General features: G+C 45.9%; 1 protein-coding gene across 7 annotated transcripts in view; it reads right to left on the bottom strand.

Moving 5' to 3' along the window:
• Positions 1-21,209, bottom strand: part of lrp2a (low density lipoprotein receptor-related protein 2a) — a 41,623-nt gene that overhangs the window by 5,266 nt on the left and 15,148 nt on the right. For 3 of the 7 annotated variants that reach the window (XM_053876396.1, XM_053876395.1, XM_053876402.1), the window contains 46 exons: positions 20,965-21,204; positions 20,197-20,316; positions 19,993-20,109; positions 19,177-19,557; positions 18,972-18,986; positions 18,515-18,763; positions 17,771-17,982; positions 17,523-17,707; positions 17,220-17,448; positions 16,967-17,144; positions 16,602-16,730; positions 15,894-16,060; positions 15,613-15,756; positions 14,976-15,085; positions 14,594-14,771; positions 14,304-14,517; positions 13,995-14,234; positions 13,741-13,929; positions 12,700-13,632; positions 12,446-12,611; positions 12,213-12,371; positions 11,608-11,897; positions 11,150-11,350; positions 10,999-11,025; positions 10,871-10,906; positions 10,561-10,803; positions 10,320-10,445; positions 9,927-10,046; positions 9,338-9,469; positions 8,610-8,811; positions 8,245-8,540; positions 7,511-8,177; positions 6,732-6,902; positions 6,437-6,660; positions 6,145-6,322; positions 5,870-6,066; positions 5,555-5,800; positions 4,988-5,116; positions 2,968-3,087; positions 2,153-2,269; positions 1,737-1,853; positions 1,324-1,461; positions 1,129-1,251; positions 891-1,019; positions 688-819; positions 480-611 (listed from right to left, as the gene is read on the bottom strand). In XM_053876396.1, coding sequence (XP_053732371.1) covers positions 480-611; positions 688-819; positions 891-1,019; positions 1,129-1,251; positions 1,324-1,461; positions 1,737-1,853; positions 2,153-2,269; positions 2,968-3,087; positions 4,988-5,116; positions 5,555-5,800; positions 5,870-6,066; positions 6,145-6,322; positions 6,437-6,660; positions 6,732-6,902; positions 7,511-8,177; positions 8,245-8,540; positions 8,610-8,811; positions 9,338-9,469; positions 9,927-10,046; positions 10,320-10,445; positions 10,561-10,803; positions 10,871-10,906; positions 10,999-11,025; positions 11,150-11,350; positions 11,608-11,897; positions 12,213-12,371; positions 12,446-12,611; positions 12,700-13,632; positions 13,741-13,929; positions 13,995-14,234; positions 14,304-14,517; positions 14,594-14,771; positions 14,976-15,085; positions 15,613-15,756; positions 15,894-16,060; positions 16,602-16,730; positions 16,967-17,144; positions 17,220-17,448; positions 17,523-17,707; positions 17,771-17,982; positions 18,515-18,763; positions 18,972-18,986; positions 19,177-19,557; positions 19,993-20,109; positions 20,197-20,316; positions 20,965-21,204 — 9,048 coding nt within the window. The remainder of the gene's footprint in view (positions 1-479; positions 612-687; positions 820-890; positions 1,020-1,128; positions 1,252-1,323; positions 1,462-1,736; positions 1,854-2,152; positions 2,270-2,967; positions 3,088-4,987; positions 5,117-5,554; positions 5,801-5,869; positions 6,067-6,144; positions 6,323-6,436; positions 6,661-6,731; positions 6,903-7,510; positions 8,178-8,244; positions 8,541-8,609; positions 8,812-9,337; positions 9,470-9,926; positions 10,047-10,319; positions 10,446-10,560; positions 10,804-10,870; positions 10,907-10,998; positions 11,026-11,149; positions 11,351-11,607; positions 11,898-12,212; positions 12,372-12,445; positions 12,612-12,699; positions 13,633-13,740; positions 13,930-13,994; positions 14,235-14,303; positions 14,518-14,593; positions 14,772-14,975; positions 15,086-15,612; positions 15,757-15,893; positions 16,061-16,601; positions 16,731-16,966; positions 17,145-17,219; positions 17,449-17,522; positions 17,708-17,770; positions 17,983-18,514; positions 18,764-18,971; positions 18,987-19,176; positions 19,558-19,992; positions 20,110-20,196; positions 20,317-20,964; positions 21,205-21,209) is intronic. The other 4 variants (XM_053876397.1, XM_053876399.1, XM_053876400.1 and 1 more) reach the window with 4 other exon arrangements.

The raw sequence follows: 21,209 nt of genomic DNA, 5'->3' as shown, positions 1-21,209 counted from the left end.
AAATAGCAGGAAAACTCATCTTATTTGATCACAGAAACACACAGTATTCTCTCCTCCAGTGGGTTTTCACACTCAGAGTACAATGTAAAAATTGGACATGTTTAATTTTTATATATTGATATATATAAAAAGATATAGAGAGATATATTCCTGGTTGTTACTGTCTGTACTTGCTGGGGCGGTTATACGCCCCTCTGCCAGACGGTTATCCGGCTGGCCAGAGAGGTTAAAACTTCCCATGGCCAGGTGACAAGCAGATAAGGGAGCAGAACAGATAACAGGGTCAGATTAAGAGAAGCCGGAGACACCATCGACAGGTGACCAGTCCAACTCAGGGCATGTATGGACAAAAAAACACTTCACCTCCATATGTTTTTGGAGTAGCCTGTTTTGTTCACCCTCCCAAAACTGATGACACCACTTTTCTCTTTGTGTATAGCACAGCAAGGTTATTGTAGGTGTTGTTTCAGCACTCTCACCTTGGGCTGCACACTCCGTGCCATGCGGTTCTCCGTACGAGACGAACCCCTCGGCGCAGAAACACTCGTAGCTTCCCTTTGTGTTCTTACACTGCTGTGGGCAGATCCCAAACACCTCGCACTCATTTATATCTGTGAAGAGACACACGAAGCAGCGACCCATGCGTGAGTTCACAGCAAAGCTCCCAAGCATGGATCTGAATGGCACCTTCACAACTGTGCTTCTCTGTGGATTTGGGCTTGAAGCCGGACATGCAGGAGCAGAGGAAGCCGCCGTCCGTCAGGTCAGTGCAGTTGTGCTCGCAGATCTTGTCGCTGCAGGTGTGGCTGCTGCGCTGGTCTGCAAAGATCGGACAAATTAGTATTGAAAAAAACTTCTCTAGAAGTCACTCTTCTTCTTTGGAAACCTACGGCAGCCAAGCTCATCTGTCTGGTCCCCACAGTCGTCGTAGTCATCACAGGCGTACTCCAGTGGGATGCACTGACTGTTCCCACACTTGTACTCTTGGTCAGTGCACGGGCCATGAGTGGGACTTTGGCCTTGACACGGAATAGACGCAACCTTACTCACTACTCACAACTTACAGCAGAACAATATACAGAAGAGTGCTTCGGTAATTTCCAAGTGCATGATAAAGGTCAGCCTTACAGTTCTCTGGTCTCTCGTCAGAGCCGTCGCCACAGTCGTCGACAGAATTACACAGCTCGTGACTGTAAACGCAGCGGTTATTATCACAGCGAAACCGGAATGGACTCTCACACTGGATATCCACTGTGGATGAGGGAGAACAACTTTTAAAAACAACTCTTGTGGTTTTGTTGAAGGGTTAAAGGTGCTTCTTACGGCAATGCCGAAGCTCCTCATCCGAATTGTCTCCGCAGTCGTTGTCGCCATCGCATTTCCAATTGGGCTGAATGCACATGTGATTCGTGCACTCGAACTGAGATGGTGGGCAGTAGGTGCCATTTGAAAAGCGAGGAGCTAAAAGTCAAAAGCAAAGAAAACAAAATCATGTTAGTTGTTCTACTGATAGATGTCTCAAAGCACAGCATCATTATCAATCCTTATTGGTGCACTGAAATAAATATTCAACCGAAACTGAAATAAATTATACATTTAAAAAATATATCATTTATACGCTAGCAACCATAACGTCAACTGTAGTATCAAACCTGACCACTAGATGCCATTAAAGCCACACAGTGGTCACTTGTGAACGCATCTCCGATAAAAGCTTTTTGAGGATGAAAACTTACGGCACGTTGTCTCGTCAGTGAAGTCCAAGCAGTCGGCATTGCCATCGCATTTGAAGCGTTCCGCAACACAGTGTCCACTGCCACACTGGAAATAACCAGGATGACAAGTGCGTAGCTCTGCAGTACAGATAAAAACAAAACAAAACACATTGGATTGCAATTGTCAAAACCAATTCATATTTAACTATGAAATGAAGATACAACCTGGAAAAAAAAACCAACTCTAACATAAACAAAAAAAAAAAGGAAAGAAAACTAATATTAGCTTTAGTTTTTTTTTTTTTTTTTTTAACAAATGACAGCCGGTGGTCCCGTCTCCCTGGCTCTCTTGACAAACGTGATGTTTTATTGCCCCTCTGTATAGCCGCCTTCACAAACAGCCAGACCCAGGTCCAAAACAAAAAGGCCCCACTTACCACAGTCCCTTTCATCTGAGTTGTCCTCACAGTCGTTGTCATGGTCACAGACCCAACGGTCGGGAATGCACCGCAGATTACTGCAACGAAACTCGCTCTCCGTGCACGCACGTGGTGCTGAAGGAAAACAAGATTTCACAATTAAAAAAAAAAAACAAAAACAAAGATGATGCCACCTTTTTGGGGATCTGTTCCTTCATTTCATGTGTAAAAGCACCCATATTTCCACAAACAAACATTGTTGCTCACCGTCTTTTCTTGCATCATCACTAAGAAACCTGCATCCCGGTACCCTCTGCATTATCCTTATGAACCGACATGCTCTCAGACATGTTTAAACACAGCAGGGCAAGAGGTGACAGAATCCCTCACTCCCTTTTTCTGACACACCACAGCTGATAAGTCTCCCCTGCTCAGCACTCCAAGTGTTGAGCTGGTTACAAAGTATGACTGCTATTAGTGAACCTTTTAATTCCAGATGACAAAAGGAAGAATTGGGCCTGAATGGCTTATGAAGTCATGATCAGAGGTATACCCTTTTTTCAATTCAACGTTGATCGCACATGTATAAGTATGTAATTTAAAATCCATTGATCATAAGAAGACAGTTGCAATTTGGTCTGCAACCTTTGAGAGAGTGCTTTCAGGCTTCAACATGAGCCTAAAAGGATTGAAACCAAGTATCATTTTTGTATTCTTCAAGAATCTACATTTAGTCCAAAGATTTCTCCATGGCAGATTCACTGATAAATTAAGACATTACTTCTTCATCACTCTGCCTCCCAAAAGCAAATTGGAATGTTGAGAGCACATACTGCAACTTCGTTCATCTGAGTTGTCCCCGCAGTCGTTGTCTCCGTCACATTTCCACCTGAGTGGGATGCAACGATGGTTGTCACACTGGAAGTCGCCGACAGGATGACAGGTCAGGTCCTCTTAAAAAGAGAAGAGGAACAACAGTTTACTGTGACACATCTAAAAAAGACCTTACTCACCCACTTCTATGGCTATGTAACAATACACTGCTATTTGCACTGGTTTCAAAATCACCCATCTTTGTTGGGTGAGATTCATTTTGATCATTCGTTTTCCAATTTTGGCCCACTGCTTAAGTGCATTTTTCTACAAGGCAACTGCGAAGTGGCCAAGGCTGTCCTTGGTGCCCTCTATCCAGGAAGAAAACTGACGTGTTCCAAGGTTAACAGAGCGATATCATCTCCCCAGTGTGTCCTGGAGGTGACCCACGGTCTCCTCCCACTTCAACAAGCTCATAACATTTCATTTGGGAACAGGCTGGTGCAAAATCATTCAAAATCCATTAATGTCAATGGAAGACTTCAAGATTTTTGTATTTTTAATTGCATTTTTAGTCAAATACTTCCTGTGAGTTGGTGATATGAAATTCATCTGAATCCTAATTCAAATTCATCATTAAATTCAAATTACAGTCCTTGAAATGTAAATTCCAAATTGTGAATTTTGCACGGTGACTGAGCCTGAAGTAGTTTCCAGGTTCCTCGTGCAGTATCTCCCATAGCTTCTCTCTGTCTGTCACAGAACCAGAGATAGCCAGTGGAGAAAGGAGACTTGAAATGACTACAGGTGAGTCTATGACTCAAGAGGGCTTTAAAATGGTAAATAAAATATCTAAGCCATTACTTAATTTGCTGAAAAGAACATGGTCTCCTTTTTAATGAAGGAGCAGTGATGTCCAGGGGGAGTAGAGAAGGCCTGCTCAGACAGATGGGTGACCTCTATCCCTGTCTGCCGGAGTCTGTCAAGCATAAGTCTGACGGGATGAGGTGGGAAAAGTGGAGGAGAGCTGCTCTGAGCCATCTCTACCACACGGTGCTGGGTGTCAAAGATAGTGCGGTGTTAGCTGGTCCTGCCCTCCGAGCCCTCTACCTGGCCCATCTGCTGCATTCTTACAGGAGGATTAGCACGGATCTCCCCTCCCGCACGGAGATGGCACTAATGGAGTGAGAGCGTTGATAAGAGACGGGAGGGCTGCAGTGAGTGTGCTTGAACAGTACAAAGCCACTTGCATGAAACCCTGACCCCTGCACTCGGACAGAGCAACAACACAGCCTGCTTACTGGACTGTGTGAGCCAAGACGCGCAATACTGAGCAGACGAAATTTGTGCTGTGCTAAGCGAAAAGGTAAATCCGTGGAGGAGGACAAGTTGTGAAACCATCGCCACGTTCCTGTTGTACGTCCCAGAGATTCCCAATTCCCTGTTACTCATTCATTTAATGGCAGTAGTTAATATGTTGGTTACAATGATAATATATTTAAACCATTGAGGGCACATTCAGCGTGGATGACTGACGCGCAGTTCCAATTGAAAATAATATTCATTAACCTCTTGTGTGTTGCTCAGTTTTAGGGTTTTGTTTGAACTTAATGCCATTTCATAATGTTCTACCTAAGAAAAATGAATCATCAAAAGATAATAAGTATTCTTTTTTTTTGTAGCTGTGACAAATGTATTTCCTTTGTTCCAACATACAGTGTTTATTCAATTTTTTAGTTACTTTTGTAGTGAGTACATTTTACATACAGTACTGGCCACTAATCACATACAGTTCATGTATTTTCAATCCATACAAAATCATGAACACAATGAATATTTATTAGACTTCATTTGTTTTCTTACTGCCTCGACGGTCATGACTTCATAACGACTTTAACGTGTATTTGGTTGTGACTGATATTGTGTTACCTGTGATGTAGATACTCTTCCACCGCTGAACCAATATTTGTTCAAATGTAATGTCAGAATTTTTCCTCGTTATCACCGCGTGTTCACAGCACTGCAGTACCACAGACTCACCACAACCCTGTTCGTCGCTGTTGTCTCTACAGTCGTTGTTGCCGTTGCACACGAGCCACATGGGCACACATCTGTAGTTGGTCCTGCAGCTGAACTCCGTGTGGTTGTCACAACGATAGGCGGGTCCCACTGTGAAGAAACATCACTGGCGTCACGTGTGGAAAAATGACCTCATTTTGACCCCATACACACGTTTGAGGACTAACTACATTATTAGTACTGTAAAATGAATGTTCAAATCCTGTCAAGGCATTTAACTGGACGTCTTTTATCAACAACTTTTATGAATATGATAAAGAAACGACACAAATAAAAAAACTATAAGAAAACTAGAAGTGCGGACCTCCACAAAGCAGCACTATAAAAGTTAAATCAATAAAACATCACATTTTGTCACGACAATAACTTTTTTGTTGGTTTAAACTGTGCCGTCTGAACATCAGCTGTACAATAATAAATCAAATAAAAATAGAATAATTCTAATGAGGTTAACTAATGTGTAGTCTGACATTGATATGGCATGATATAAAAAAATCTGATAGTGAATGTAGTCTGATGTGAACTTACTGCACTCCTCTAAGGGTTCATCAGAATAGTCTCCACAGTCATCATCCAGGTCACATTTCCAGCTCTCAGGGATGCAGCGTCCATTGCGACACTTGAATTGTCGGGGCGGACAGGTTCTGGTGGCGCAGTGCGACGGGTCTTCATCAGACTGGTCGCCGCAGTCGTCCTCGCCGTCACACTGCCACGACTCGGGAATGCATCGCTTGTTTGAGCACTGCCACTGGTGGGTTTCGCACTGGTGTGTGGCTGGAGAAGGTTACACATATTACAAGGTGGATCAACAGTGCACGCAGAGTGAGTAGAAGCCAAACGCACCACAGAGCACGGGGTCTTCATCCGAGCCGTCGGGGCAGTCGGGGTTGCTGTTGCACAGAAATTGTGGACGTGTGCAGTTTCCATCGCTGCACTGGAACTGGCCCAGTCTGCAGTGGTGCACGGGGCAGGTCGGCGGCTCATCGGAACCGTCCCTGCAGTCGCTCTGGCCGTCGCACTTCCACCAGATGGGGATACATCTGTTGAATCACAGCAAATTTTAAAGATGAATTTATCATCATTATCAAGTGTGATGTCTGCGGCGTCGTCCTCCTCACCGTTCGTTATTAGCACATCTGTATTGGGTGCTGGTGCACATGGGCAGGCATCTGGTCGCACCTCCGATCTGGAGAGTCTGGAAGTGATCCGGACACTCGCAGCGGTGTTCTCGGCCTCCGTGACTAATGAGGCACAGGTGAGAACATCCTCCATTGTTGACCGCACAGGGATTAGTGACTGCAAAGAGGAAGCCCCAAAGAAGCATCACAGTGCTGGCATTGTTCATGAGGTGACTGAAATCATTGTGTGCGTCTGCGCAACGTGAGAAAAGTAACATTTGCGGGAGCTCACCTATGGGCTGCCGGTACGGGTGGCACACGTGGATGTCGAATGGTCGGTGGGTGGTGTTGACAAGAACCTGCCGGCCCGACCCGTCGTATTTGTTGCCCATCTCGACGGTGCGTGTGTTCCAGTCGGTCCAGTAGACAGTGTCTTCGAACACGGTGATGGCGAAGGGGTGAGGCAAGTTTCCATCATAGACAGTGTGTCTGTGTTGACCATCGAGGTCAGAGAACCTGAAGGGGTGAAGTCACTTTAGGAACTAGAGACTGACGTGGTCATACGCAAGAAAAGAAGAAGGACTCACTCAATGTAGTTGAGATGAGCATCGGACCAGTACAGCATATCGTTTGTGTAGTCGATCGTGATGCCATTGGGCCACGCCAGCTTGCTAGTGATGACGGCAGTTTTGTTCGATCCATCCATCCCGAGCCGACCAATGAAAGCTTTCTCACCCCAGTCAGTCCAGTACACATAGCTGTCAACCAGAACAAGTGAATTATCAATGACAAACCTGCAGAACACTATTTCAATTTAAAAGGAACTGAATGAATATCACTTAAATTTTTATGCCCTTTATCCACGTTTCTCCCTTAAAGCATAGATGACCCTTTCAATTATATACGTTTCTCTGTGATGCATTTAACCTAAATGCAGCTTCAACACTCTGTTGTTAATTTGTGTCTGCGCTCACGAACAAGTGTTGCCTTGTGTTGCTTCCTTATGTGTATAAGGCCACACCTCCACACGGTGTAGTTACAGAACATAATAACTCCTTTATTTTAAAAAATGTGCTTCTATTTATCATTAACAAATAATTCTTGCTATTTGCTTATTTGTACTTGTTGCTTGGTGTTTGGTGTGTGTGCTGATCATCCATAATGAAACACCAAAATTACATTTCCAACCACCCATTATATTTAGGTACATGGGTTGCACTTTGTGAAGACCATAAATTTAGTTTTCACTAAATGCTGTCTGTTTCTCACAACAAGTGACAACAGTCGAAGTCTGGCATTTCCAGAGTGTCTCCAGAGTTCAAGCTGGCAGGCAAGGGATTGAATGGAGGGATGGATTCCTACTCACCCGTATTTAGGATGCAGCACGATGGCCCTGGGATTTTCAAAGCAGTACGTGTTGTTGTCATCCACGCAGTGTTCCGCCAGCTTTCTCACAAAGCGTCCGTCCAGTTCAGACACCTTCAGACAGTCCAGGAAACTATCAACCCAGTAGAGTTTCCGCGCCACCCAGTCAACAGCAAGACCTTCCCCGTGCAGAACCCCGCTGACCAACACCTCCCTGCCGCTGCCGTTGAAGAACATTCTCTCGATCACTCTGCGGCTGACATCGATCCAATAAAAGCGCTTTTCGACACGGTCAAAGTCCAAGGCCACCACACTGGTCAGGCCCTGCAGGATGAGAGAGTAGTCCTGTCCGTCTATGGACAGATTCCTCAGATAATAACGGTTGCTGAAGATCAGGTACGGTTGGATGTTGCTGTTCTGACGGCAGCTGCGTCCATCTGGCTCCCGCAGGTACCCGGGTGCACACTTGCAGATGTAGGATCCCAGCGTGTTCTCACACAACTGGCTGCACACACCGGGCGTCTCTGTGCACTCGTTGATGTCGTCGCATGACTTCCTGTCGGACATCAGGTGGTATCCGGAGCGACAGGTGCAGATGAAACTGGTGGGAGTGTCAGTGCAGCTGTGATCACAGTGGCGGATAGTGGGGTCCGTGCACTCGTTGATACCTTAAAAATTAAAAAAACACAATAAATAACTCCGGCAACGTTGGCAACCAATGATTCCAGAACCTACCACATCCTTTCTCATCACTGCTGTCAGAGCAGTCGTCGTTTCGGTCGCACACCAAGCTGAGGGAGATGCAGTGACCGTTGTCGCACTGGAACTGTCCGGGGGGACAGGTGGGCGCTGGTGTGTGACACATTTGCTGCAGCTCATCGGATTCATCACCGCAGTCGTTGTCTCCGTCACAGACAAAGGCATGAGACACACAGCGGCCGTTCTGGCAGGTGAACTGGTGCTGCTGGCACGGCTCGTAGGTGCAGCCTTGTTCGTCGCTGCTGTCCCCACAGTCGTTGCGGCGATCGCACCTGGGTCGCACACATATATGGCATCAAACACTGGAACATATTTCTCTGTCTGGTTGACATTTTTCCCACCTGTAGGTGCTGCGTACACAAAGGCCATTTCCACAGGTGAATTCATTGACACCGCAGGACCTCTGCGTGCAGTTCTGGTGCTCATCCAGAGCATCGGCGCAGTCTGCGTCACCGTCGCACAGCCAGTCACGGGGAATGCATTTACGCTGGGGCGGCTGGTTGTTCACACATGTGAACTCTGAGCTCGAGCATGTGCGATTGGCTGAAAGAAAATCAATTTAAAAAATCACCCAAGCTGCTCCCATTATATTATATATATATTTTATTCAGACCTTTACAATGATATCTAATGGATATACATTCGACAACCATTTTTGTCATTGATTATTTACCACTTTTTCTTCAAAACTGCAGCTGTTTCTCATGCTAACGAAATAATTCTTGTGAAGCCTCCTGGAGAGGTCTGAGCTGCTCTGAAGACTTTAGCTTCAGGCATCTTTGTGTTGATCACTCATTGATGAATGTTGATCCACCCTGAGCCAGGAAGCCCCAGAACAGAGACACACAAAGTAGCGAGTGATGCAGGAGAAATCTGGAATGTGAGCTTCTTGAATTGGGGATGTCCTGCTGGAATCTAGGATGCTGATAGCCAGCGTCTCCTCACGTAACCTTCTACTGTGGCGTGCTGACTAATCCTTAAGAAGCTTAAATCATATCAGATATCGCAACAGACAGTAACACACACTTGTGAGGGACAGGGGGGACAGGGAGTAGGAATAGATGTGTACCACAGTTGTGTCGCTGGTCTTCATCACTCATGTCGCCACAGTCGTTGTCTCCATCACAGATCCAGGATGAGAAGATACACCTGCCGTCATCGCAGCGGAACTGATCTGTGTTGCAAGTTCTGAGCAGAGTGGCTGCAGACACATTGATGATGATCGACACACATGAGAAATCACAGTGTTTGCCCATAATGTTCAGTCACTTCAGGTCCAACTTGTGGTCGCAAGACACTGATCTTTAAGTAGTTTTGGGAGTCCACATTCCCATGGAGAGGAATCTCAACAAAAGCCAAGTTAAAGTTAGGCTGTGACAAGTCGAGCCGACAAAGGGGGGATGGGGCTGTTTATCAGTGGATACTAAGAGGCGGCACCACAGGGGACAATAGGAGGCCTGCCTGACCACATCCTCAACAAAGACATACACCACTGACTCACACTCTCAGTTACATCACCCACACGGCTTTCACACCACCACATAGTTGCAGACCGTCAGACACACAAAACTATGTGGGGAACAGTGGGGGTGGTGGGAGGGGCCTGAAGCACACAAAGACGGTGAGTGAAGCTGTTTTGAGGGTGACAGGAGACTCACTGCAGGACGCGGGCTCATCAGAACCGTTGGCACAGTCGGCCCCTCCGTCACAGTACCAGTGTGCCGGGATGCAGCGACCGCTGGAGCAGCGGAACTCATTAGGGGAACAAGTGGACACCGCTGTGAGGAGCCCAGAAGAAGATATGGAAATAAAAAAATGACATTTAAGCCACAAACATTCAAGTGAAATACAGTCTTGATAACAAGCTATACTTCATGTTCATGCATTTAAATGATCAAATTTAAACTTATTATTTAAAGAAAAAATAACGAAAGCAATTTCACTGTATTTCAGGTGAACCAGTTGAATGAGTGTTCATTGACTGAAAGATGGAGTAAGTTCACCACCAGTTTGGGACAACAATAATGACGCAAACAAGTCAGTCAACTCACCACAGTGAGTTGGACTCTCATCGCTCATGTCTCCGCAGTCATTGTCTCCATCACACAGATAAGAACGCGGGATACAAATGTTGGTCGACTGGCACTTTGTGTGCTCCGGCTGGCAGGTTCTCTCAGCTGAATTACAAGTCAGAAAAAATATTGCTTCATAAAGTCAAGTCATTTATATATAACAAGAAAATAACTTTTATTTCTAAATTTATGTTGCGCATTAACGCTGGAAAAGACTCACGGCAATTTTGCTCGTCTGAAGTGCCATTGTCAAAGCAGTTGTTGATCCCGTCACAGAGATACTCTTTAGCAATGCAGCGGCCATTGTTGCAAGCGAACTCTGTGCCTGGGTCACATGGTCTGAACAGACAACCAGCCTCATCGCTGTTGTCCCCACAGTCATCGTAGTGGTCGCAGCGGTAGTGGTAGGGCACGCATTTGCCATTCCCACAGGTGAAGACGGTTGGCTCACAAGTGTGGAAGGCTGCGGGTCACAGTGGGAGAGGAGTTAGAGCTCTAAAAGATGCTGACACACCACACTAGTGTGTTACCTGACAAAGCTATAAATGCTGACATCACTTGTGGGACTGCATGCAGAGATTTGAGCAGATAGATTAGTTATGATTTCTAAAAGAATGGGAAGCATGGGTGAAGAAATTTAGAAGTGAAAAATACACACCAACATATTCGAAAGCAGTCTTGGGTCCTATGTTTGTTAAAGAAGATGAAAGATTTAGCAAATAAGAGCAGAGAGAAGACAGGTTTAGCAGAAACATTCAGGATTAAGAGTTCAATCTGGGAAAATTCAAGTCGACCGACAGAAACCCTACCACAGACTCTCTCCAATTCATCACTGCCGTCACCGCAGTCGTTGTCATTATCGCATTTCCACTGGGCCCGGATACAGCGGCCGTTCATGCAGGTAAACTGGCCGGGTTGGCAGCGATTCCCGTTATCTTGAATGCAGTGTTTGTTGTCAGCCAGATACCAGCGGCCCTCGGACGGACAGCCACACTCTGCTCCATTGGGACCTAGCAAGATAAAATCACAGGGAGGAAAAGTCTTTTAAAAATATTATTAACATTTTAATATTTTCAAATCATCAATAAAACACATACATTTTCATCACAATCTTCAAATTGTAGTTCCCTTTCATTGAACCAGATTGTGGGGCATCACTGCAATATAACCTAATCCTCAGACCCTCACACTGCTGAGGCCTAAAACCAAGCAATTTATATTCTCTTGACCCTGTTTTGTGTCGTCTTACTAAGTATATTAGGGATACCTGGTGTGCAGATGTGGCTGCAGCCTCCATTAAACTGCTGGCAGGGGCTGTCACATTGCTGTTGCTTCCTGCCGGCCAACACATGGATGTCCATGGGCCGGGATGGAAGGTTCTGAATCATGACCTTTTGATCAGCGCCATCGTGCTTGTTGGCCCTGTAAATGCTGCGCGTGTTCCAGTCGGTCCAATAAATGAACTGTCCAAACATACTCATGGCAAAGGGGTAGATGGCCGTGCTAACAATGACTTCTCGGTTGGAGCCGCTGAGAGAGGAACGCTCGATCTTCTGTCTGAAGGAGAGAAAGTGTAGTGAAGACGAGAGTGATTGTAAGTTGTCCACCCAACACTGCCATTTCATTGATTAAAGTCATTTTGTATTTTTTTCTGTTTACTTGGGCAATTTGATAAACTGAATCCTAGACTTTAAACAGCAATGAAAATGATGTGTTGTGCTGTTCTTTAACAGATAAAAAAGGGACAGAGGCGGAGAAAATGCATGTACACAAACTGTATTGCCTGATCTCGTACTGGATAATTCAACCTTCTTTTTTTTAGACTTCCCCACCTAAAAAGAGCAAAGATCAAAATATCTGCTGAAATCTTACAAGCTTGCATCAGCCCAATACAGCCTTGCCTCCTCGTAGTCCAGGGTCAGTCCATTGGGCCACACCAGACTGCTGTTCACGATGTCGGTTCTGAAGTTTCCGCTTAAAGTGGCACGTTCGATCTTTGCGTGGGTTCCCCAGTCTGTCCAGTACATGTACCTGTGAGATACATGATTTCCTTTAGGCCTTATGAGGGGTTGTGAGGAAGTTTAAGACGCTGTAGGAAGTCGTACCCTCTGCACGGGTCCAACATGATCGCCCTCGGCCTGGACACATGAGCAACTTCAGTCTTGTGAGAGCCGTCCACAGACATGGAGCTGATGCTCTGGTTCACGTAGTCACTGTAGTAAATTCTTTTATTAATCCAGTCGTAGGCAATGCCATCAGGAGCCCCCAAATCTAGCGTAACACAAGACAAAGGCCAATGAAATTCACAATTCCTTCTTTCAAACCAAGATGTACTAAATTTAAATAGTATTTTGTGCACCTGAAGCCACCTCAACTGGAGGAGACGTTGGAGAGAGCAGACTGATGAAGCTGATCTTGCTTGCACCTGCACCGGAGCTTTGGGTGAAATAGATCCGACTGTCTGAGTGGTCAAAATCCAGGGCAACTGAAGTTCGCGGCACGTTGACAACGGGGAACGGCAGCGCGTGATCTTCCGGGTCCAACCTCAGGCTGCGAACTGTGCTCTCAGTGGTGTAGATGAGGTAATTGTCTTTAGACACCACGCAGCTTTTGTTATCAGCAGCAAGATTTCCAAAAGCACAGCCACACTTCATGTTTAGGTTTCCAGAAGCAGCCTCTGGAAGAGCAAAGCAGAAGTGCTCACAGCCACCGTTAGCTTCCATGCAGGGGTTGAAGTTCAGCTCCTGAGCTGAGGTGGGTTGAGTGTGCTGGTCAAAGATGGTGATGTCTCGCAGCATGTTGATGTTGTCTCGGATGACAGCCGGCTGCTCTGAGCTGCCGGGCTCCTTGCTAGCTTGGAAGACCTTCTTTAAGTTTCTGTCCACCCATATGATGCTATTTTCAAAGACTGTGATCCCATAAGGTGTCGGATAGCGACTGCCATATCGGACAACCTCTGCCTCTCCTCCTTGTGGGTTGATGCGGGCGATCATATCCAAGGAGTCGTCCACCCAGTACACATAGCCAGTTTGCCAGTCCAGTGCTAGGCCTCGTGGTGTGATAATTCCCGATGACACCAAAACGGTGCGGTTGGTCCCATCCAAGAAGGCTCGCTCTATTTTAGGGTTCTGACCGTAGTCGGCCCAGAACAGGTAACGATTCCTGGGATCTACCACGATGTGTCTCGGCATGTCAACCTGGGTCTTCAAAATAACTCTGCGATAGGTTGTGTTCAGGCGGACAACTTCCACGTAGGTCTCCGTGAAGAAGGCATTTGTGAAATACAGGTTTCCTGGAGACAAACGGTATCAAGGCACAAAGTCAACGTCCACCTACTATGACGGATGGAGTACAACACAAAGTCATTTAAAATTTAAAACAATGAAGACATAACGTATACCTGCAGCCCAGTCCATGGCAATGCCCCGGATCCCGTTGCGTCCAATTCCAGATGTAACTACACTTTGAAATCCAGAGCCATCTGGCCGGATACGTCTGATGCCATTCTGGCCTGCAGCGGAGCTGCTGAAGTCACACCAGTAGATAAAACCAGAAGCCATATGCACATCGATGTGCAGGGCATTTCTGCCTGAAAGACCACATCAGGGTTTTTAGACACAAAGATGGTTTTCATACTTAGATTTTGACACTGACCTCTTCCTGCCACCGGCACCATAGCCTCTGAATGGTCAGCACCTTCAAGACTGAAGCCCTTAATGGCAGATAGCGTGGAGATGACCACATAGGAATGGTAGGGGACGCAGGTTCTGTTGTCAGTATTGAGTTGGAAACCAGTAGCGCACCCGCAAGTGAACAAACTCCTCGGTCTAGGTAGACACAGTTGCTCACACACACCCATGTTGTTTGAGCATCCGTTTGCGGTGCCAGCAGAGGCTGTAGAGGGAAACACAAAAATAAGGAACACAGTTCTGCTGTTAATGCTGGTCTTTCCTGGCCACTCACTGTCTCTATGATGAACCTTCAGAACTCTGAGACCAGATATGTTGTCTCGCAGGACAGCTCTGTTGCCACCAGTGGACTTGTCCACACGCTCTATGACCTCAAAGTCACGGTCGCTGAAATAGAGGTAGTTCTGATAGACGGCCACACCCCAGGGGTGAGAGAGACCAGTCACGATGGTGATGCGATTCGTCCCATCGGTATCCCCACGCTCAATCTTAAAACACAGACCACAATAAGGGCATAGCCATCGCAGGAGTACTGAACGTTGAGAGAGACTGAATGAACCAAACCTTGCCAGTGCTGGTCACAGCCCAGTACAACTTGTTCTCCTGAATGTCCACAGTCAGAAACTCGATATGATCCAGGTTATTGGTGAAGAGGGTGACGGGGTTCAAGCCGTCCATGTCAGCAGACGCCACTTTGGCAGGAATGCCACTCTCTGTTCCTTGGTCAGTCCAGTAAAGTTTCCTTCAAAACATGAAAACTCTAGGTTATGATTTAAACAGGTAAAAATGATTGGAATCACACGTGTATCTACATGCTTCCTAGTGTATGAGTTACAGCTGCAGCTGTTCTTCAGTTACACTGGCTGCGTTTCTCTCAGAGGGCAGATGGTGATCAGCGGCTGCATGGCTTTAAGACCCTGCCAGGCTTTTGTTGAATGGAGCTTACCCACGTGCTGGGTCCACGGCGATGCCAACTGGACTGCCAGCACCAGTTGGAGAGCCATTATTCGTGATTAGAGTTTTCCGGTATTGTGCCTCTCCTCTCAACTTCAAAACCTTGAGAAGAAAAAAAATACATTGGCACTTGTTTTATTTAGTGACTGACATCAATGCAATGAAATGCATATGAATGTTTGATACTTCTTGCATGTGCATCATTACAAATTGCAGCCTAACATAACACAATCCAGGTAAAAAATTTTGAATAGACTGAGCACAGACTAAGTAAACAGAGTTTATGAAAACGCAGCTTACAGTTAAATAAACACCAACTTTTGTTCAGATCAGTGCTAGGATCCGTGAAACGTGAGGAATGAACAATAACATGTTTTGTTGTCACATGAAAGCTTATTTCAGTGATTGCTGTATGTTATAAAGTGGTGTTTTCAGCTTGCTAGTTTCAGCGAGTAGTAGCGGCACGGTGCCACACAAGCGAATGAGAAAGTCCTCCTTACTCCCAATGAAACTTCAGAACACCAAACCCAAATCGCCACTTCCTTGTCCCATTATCAACTTTTACCGAACAGGCTCCTGATAAACACGCACATTTTTTTCACATGAAATACATAAATGTGTTTTTGCACCTCAATTGACTGTGTCGATGGATTGGTGTAGTAGAGGTTTTCTGTGATCCAGTCCAAAGCCAGACCAACAGGAGATCCCAGGACGGCTGCAGGTGCAAACTCTGTTCTGTTGGTTCCATCCGACCTCACCCTGTGGATCTCTCCCTGGAAGATAAGGCACATCAAAGATGAGACCTGACTTTATAATACTCTGTGGCACTCCAAAGATCAGCAAATACTGAAAATAGGTTTCATTGGCTTTGCAGGAACCTCAACAACTTATAACATTGTCAGAAACGTACTGGATGCTCCACCCAGTAGATGTATTGGTCAGTGTCATCAAAGTCGACATCGTAGCCGTTCTGAAGCCCAGCAACCGGAACCATGGCGTCATTTGTCTTGTCTTCTGGGTTCAAGGATATTCCATAGATGACGCTGTCTCTAACAACCACTAAGAATGGCTCTTCCACTGGAACAGAAACACACACAAAATTAACTATATATTTGACAGGCAACTGGTTCTCGAGCCGAGTTTCTTCTCCCTGTCATCGGTGTTGAATATCTCGTGCATAACAAGGAATCCTTAATAAGAGGCCTTTATCTTTGCAGGATTGACCGGTGAAAGTTTGCCCCACAATCTGATTTGCTTTGTCATCACAGATTAGAATCAATGAATGATTGTGAGGCATTTTCATTCTTCAGTAATCATTGCTCTCAGAGGAGACTGTCTTGGCTTTAATGGGCTGAAACCTGAGACAAGTTAATCTGTGGACCCAAGGGAGACTACTGGGGCTTCGAATTAAAGGTCCCTTGTCTGTAAGACTTTGAAAGACGTGCTTATGATTCTTAATATCAGGTACGGCCAGCACTAATGTGATTTTGTGAGGGGAAGGAAGCTGTAAAAACTAACATGTTGACAGCAAAACTACAACAAGGAATGGCATTTGATCCCACTTCTTCATTGACAAAACTGCATGACAAGCGTTTGGATAATTTAGGAAGGAGCTCACCTCTGCTGCAGGTAGTTTGGTCTTCAGCCAGCATCCAGCCAGAGGGACAAGCACATGAATAGTACCTTGGTCCCTCAGCTGAGAGCAGGCAGATATGAGAACACTGGCTCTGGGCACAATGATTTACACCTAAAAATCAGAGAAGTACACATCGTTGTTGGAAGCATAACAAGTAATGCTGTGCTGAAATGTTCCAGAGGCTATAGAAATAAGGATGAAATATTGATCATGCTGATAGTAACATTGCATCGCATAGCACAGGATAGATAGGAGGTATTTATTATGGAGAGTACAATACATTGTAGTATGATTTGGCATTGGACTATGTGTTATTGTACTATCCCAGTACTTTCAAAATACCATACCTGCAGGTTGTCTTGCTGGATGCACCGCCACGAGGCCCATGGGCTGAGGCAGGTTGAACAACATCACTGTCTGGTTCTCTCCATGCCACTTGTGAGCTCTCATCACACGGTTGATATATCGGTCGGTCCAATACACGAAATCCTCAAAGATGGTGATGGCATGAGGATGTTGCAGTACCTGAATGTGGAGAGTCGCAATAATACGTGCTGACTTTCACGCCTCCTGTTGGAGGTCGACAGTAGGCTCACTCACCAGGTCACTCGCCAGGACTTGATGTCTGTTGTTGCCGTTGTAATCACAATAGTCGATGAAATCCAAGTAGGCGTCAGCAAAGTACAACAAATTATTTGGGTAATCTATCGTTAAACCGTTGGGCCAGTACAGTTTTTGACTGATAATGACAGTCCTGAATTTTCCGTCCATGCTGGCCCTCTCAATGCGAGGGTTTTTCCCCCAGTCAGTCCAAAACATCAGATGAGCGCTGAAAAACACGTATAAACATTGGAAAAAATAAGCAGAAGAAAAGCATTATGCATCATTAAGAGTGTTTCGGACCTGTCTCTTGGGTCCAGAACCAGGCCTCGGGGATTGGTGACATTTTGACTGAGCAACACTGTGCGATGACTTCCGTCCAGTTTGGACACTTCAATTGTCTCCAGAACAAAGTCGCACCAGTACAAATTCCTGCCCACCCAGTCAACAGCCAGGCTCTCAGTGACGGTCACGCCACTGTCAAATATCTGCCAGAGCAAAATCCCATTGAGAAAAACCTTTATTTGAGGCTACAGACCGCACACACTCACCACACTCCTGTCACTGCCATTCATGTTGGCGCTCCAAATTCGATCCTGGCTTGTGTCGGACCAGTACACACGGTTTGTGACTGAGTCAAAATCTAGGGCAATGATGTTGTGTCCATCCCGAACCAGCGAGTGCACAGCATTGGGTTGGATGGTGATGTCATCTTTCACAATCTGATTTCGACTGGCCACTAGCAAAGCGGCATCTCGGGAAGCTGTAAACAGAAATAAAAGTTTGTTTTAAGGCATTAAAAAAATCGCTTGTGTCTCTTAGCAAGGCTTCCAGGTCTCCACCAATGGGGCTGTTAACTAGACCCTACTTCAATTGCTGCCCCTGGGGAATGCACCCCTTGTCATATAATAGCTGCTCATATTACAAACCCTTTCAACAGGTTATCTCTGTGGAAGAGGAGATCATGTCAGGCACACTCCGTATAAAAAAAGCCCTTTGTTGGTGATTATGTCCTAATTACACCCATGATGACCACTGAGTGACATAAATGTTATTTGTCTTATCTATAGAAATTTGAGTAGCAAAGCAGGACGAGAGGGAAGAAAGACAGTGTGTCAGCCACACAGTTTAGGAGGGCAAGGGAGGAGGGTTATTTTGGCCCACCATTCAGCAGATTTTGGGCTGAATTCTTGAGTAATTCAGTTCTTGACATAGCATTTTTATCCACTTCCACCACAGTCAAAATACAAACGTTGTGTATGCAACTTCTAGATATGAGTTGAATCCCTGCTCACCTGAGGCCTTGCATGTTCGCTGATCTTCTTCCAGAGTGTAACCGTCCTGGCAGTGGCAGCGGAAGGAGCCGCGCTCATTAAAGCAGTGCTGGCTGCACAGACCAGGGGGGTCACACTCATCGATGTCCACACAGGTTTTGGAATCATTGCTCAGCTGATAACCCACAGGGCAAGTACACTGAGCCCCGAAAGGCCCTTGAATACAGCCATGTGTGCAGCCTGCATTGTTGTCCAGGCAAGTCTCCTGATCTGGATCAGTAGAAGGACAGCATCAGAACCATCCTTTTTCGGAGCATAGAATGTACGAATTTTGTGTTTGAATTTAAAGCAACAGCTGGCTGTTTTTAATTTAAAGATATGCATTAATTTTTAACACGTATACAAACATTAAATAACATAGACACAACACAATTAATCAAATGGACCTGCATTTGAACAATTAAGTGTTTGTTCCTACCTGGCAGAGGCTCATCTGAAAGTGGTGAGAAAAGCCAGGAAAGCCAGGAAAAATCACAGATAATTATCAGGTTGACAGATCATGGACGTGCATGATTTAAATATAGAGACAAACACGTTACATGTGACATTGTATTAATGATGTGCTTCTTGATTAAGCAGACAAACGTTTAAAAGCTGCGGGAGTGAACACAACACAAACTTACTGCAGACTGGAGACTCATCCGCGCCATTCGGGCAGTCGGGCGTATTGTCGCACACGTTTGAGATGTTGACACACACGCTGTGGCCGGGGCACTGCCACTGCCAGCTTGGGCAGCGGAAGGGGGGAGGTGGGCAGTCTCTTTCGTCGCTCATATCCCTGCAGTCGTTGTCCCCGTCACAAAGCCAGCTCCTAACCACGCAGTTGCCGTTGTCACAGCGGAAGAGGCTGGAGGGGCACGTGCGAGGTGCGCAGGAGTTGTGTTCGTCGCTGCCGTCCTCGCAGTCAGGGTGGCCGTCGCACTCCCAGGTGGAAGGGATGCAGCTTCCATCAGACTGGCACTGGAACTCGGACTCGTGATGGCACATTCCTGGCGGCCTTGTGGCTGAAATAGGCAACACACATGAATTAGAAGACGAAGAAGACGTACACTGGAAAATAAAAGGCACTGGGACAGTGCATACTTCCCCCAACGATGAGTTTGACTTTATTGCCCTGTATGCATTTTATCTGTGTAATTCATGTCAGATATATTCTGAGTGCAATATGCCCAATCGGCTGGTGGCAGTAGCATTGAGGGGCTTTGTCAACAAACTGCAAGTAACTAAATAAATGGGGAAATAAATGGGGAATTCTTCTGAATGTTCATAAACCTAACTCAATCTACTGATCCTTCTCAAATTTCTGACTTGTAAACAATCAGACAGGTCCACTGTTGATACATTCATAAACATAACCAAACAACAACCTCTACTTTCAGAGCTTCTGAAATTGAGTGGTAATGTTGATTGTAATTGGATTTAAAACAAAAACCACTTACGGCAGCCTTGCTCATCGGACCTGTCAAGGCAATCGAAGACTCCGTCACATCGGTAGAAGCCGTTGATACAATGGTGGCCGCTGGTGCACTTAAACTCAGTAGCACTGCAGTTGTAGACTGAACAAAAATAGTTATTTAAGCTTAGATATGAAAAGTAATGTAAGACACAACAGACGTTAACAAGTATTTTCAGATTTAACTCACTGCATCCTTGCTCATCCGCTCCGTCCACACAGTTTCTGTCCCCGTCACAAACAAATGTAGCATCAATGCAGCGGTGGTCAGGGCACTGGAACTGGCCTGGTTGGCATGCTTGACCTTGATCTAGTGGCAGAAGACAAGTCAAGACACATCAAGGCACAAGAACTGTGAATCACAGTCTGAAGAAAACTGAGCTGAACAGAAAGTAGCTGATGGTTGTAACTCCCCGACTCGACCGAAGCTTCAACACTGAAATCAGACTGTGTTTAACCACAGCAGTGTGTGTATGAAAACCCAGCCTACTTATATTGGGAGCCATTATCTATTGAAGTCCCCTAACTCAAAACCTTTAGCTCCATGCTGAAGTCCACGATGACCTAGATCAGATCCAGTATTTCAGGGTACCCTAAATAGGCTGAGCGTATTGGAAGCAGAGCTAATCAGACCCTGGCACAGGTCTTTTAGGGACTGAATGGTACTTAAAGACCGATCTTCGTTTGACGCAACTGAGCTTCGTGGACAGACATTCTATTGAGTTCTGTTTTCTGTCCTAATTTGTTTGTCATCCAACATTATTTCCCAAACATCTGATGTTTGTTAGTTAGTCAGTTATAACAGATAGACAGGGACTTGCTGGCGAAAAGATATGGAGGGGGAGATGACGCTGCATGACGTAACTTGGAAAGAACCTGGAGGCCTTTAGAGCTGCTATTCAACCCTGAGCATTTCCACGGTCAATTGCACAAGCTAGAAGGGTTAAGGTGCACTCACGACAGTCCTCTTCATCCGAGCCGTCTCCACAATCGTTATCTGTGTCACAGCGCCAGGTGTTGGGGATGCAGTGGTGGTTGGCGCATGTGAACTGGTGCGGTGCACATGTCGCAGGCAGCCGGGTCGGGCAGTTACTTTCATCAGTGTTGTCAAGACAGTCATTGTGCCCATCACAGCGCCATGACGCTGGCACGCACTGCTGATTGGCACATGTGAATGCAAAAGGGGAACAGGTGCTGTCTGGG

This window comes from Synchiropus splendidus, chromosome 10 (assembly GCF_027744825.2).
Source record: "Synchiropus splendidus isolate RoL2022-P1 chromosome 10, RoL_Sspl_1.0, whole genome shotgun sequence".
NCBI lineage: Eukaryota > Metazoa > Chordata > Actinopteri > Syngnathiformes > Callionymidae > Synchiropus > Synchiropus splendidus.
Note: the sequence above shows the minus strand (reverse complement) of the source record. Positions and strands in the feature narration are given on the sequence as shown.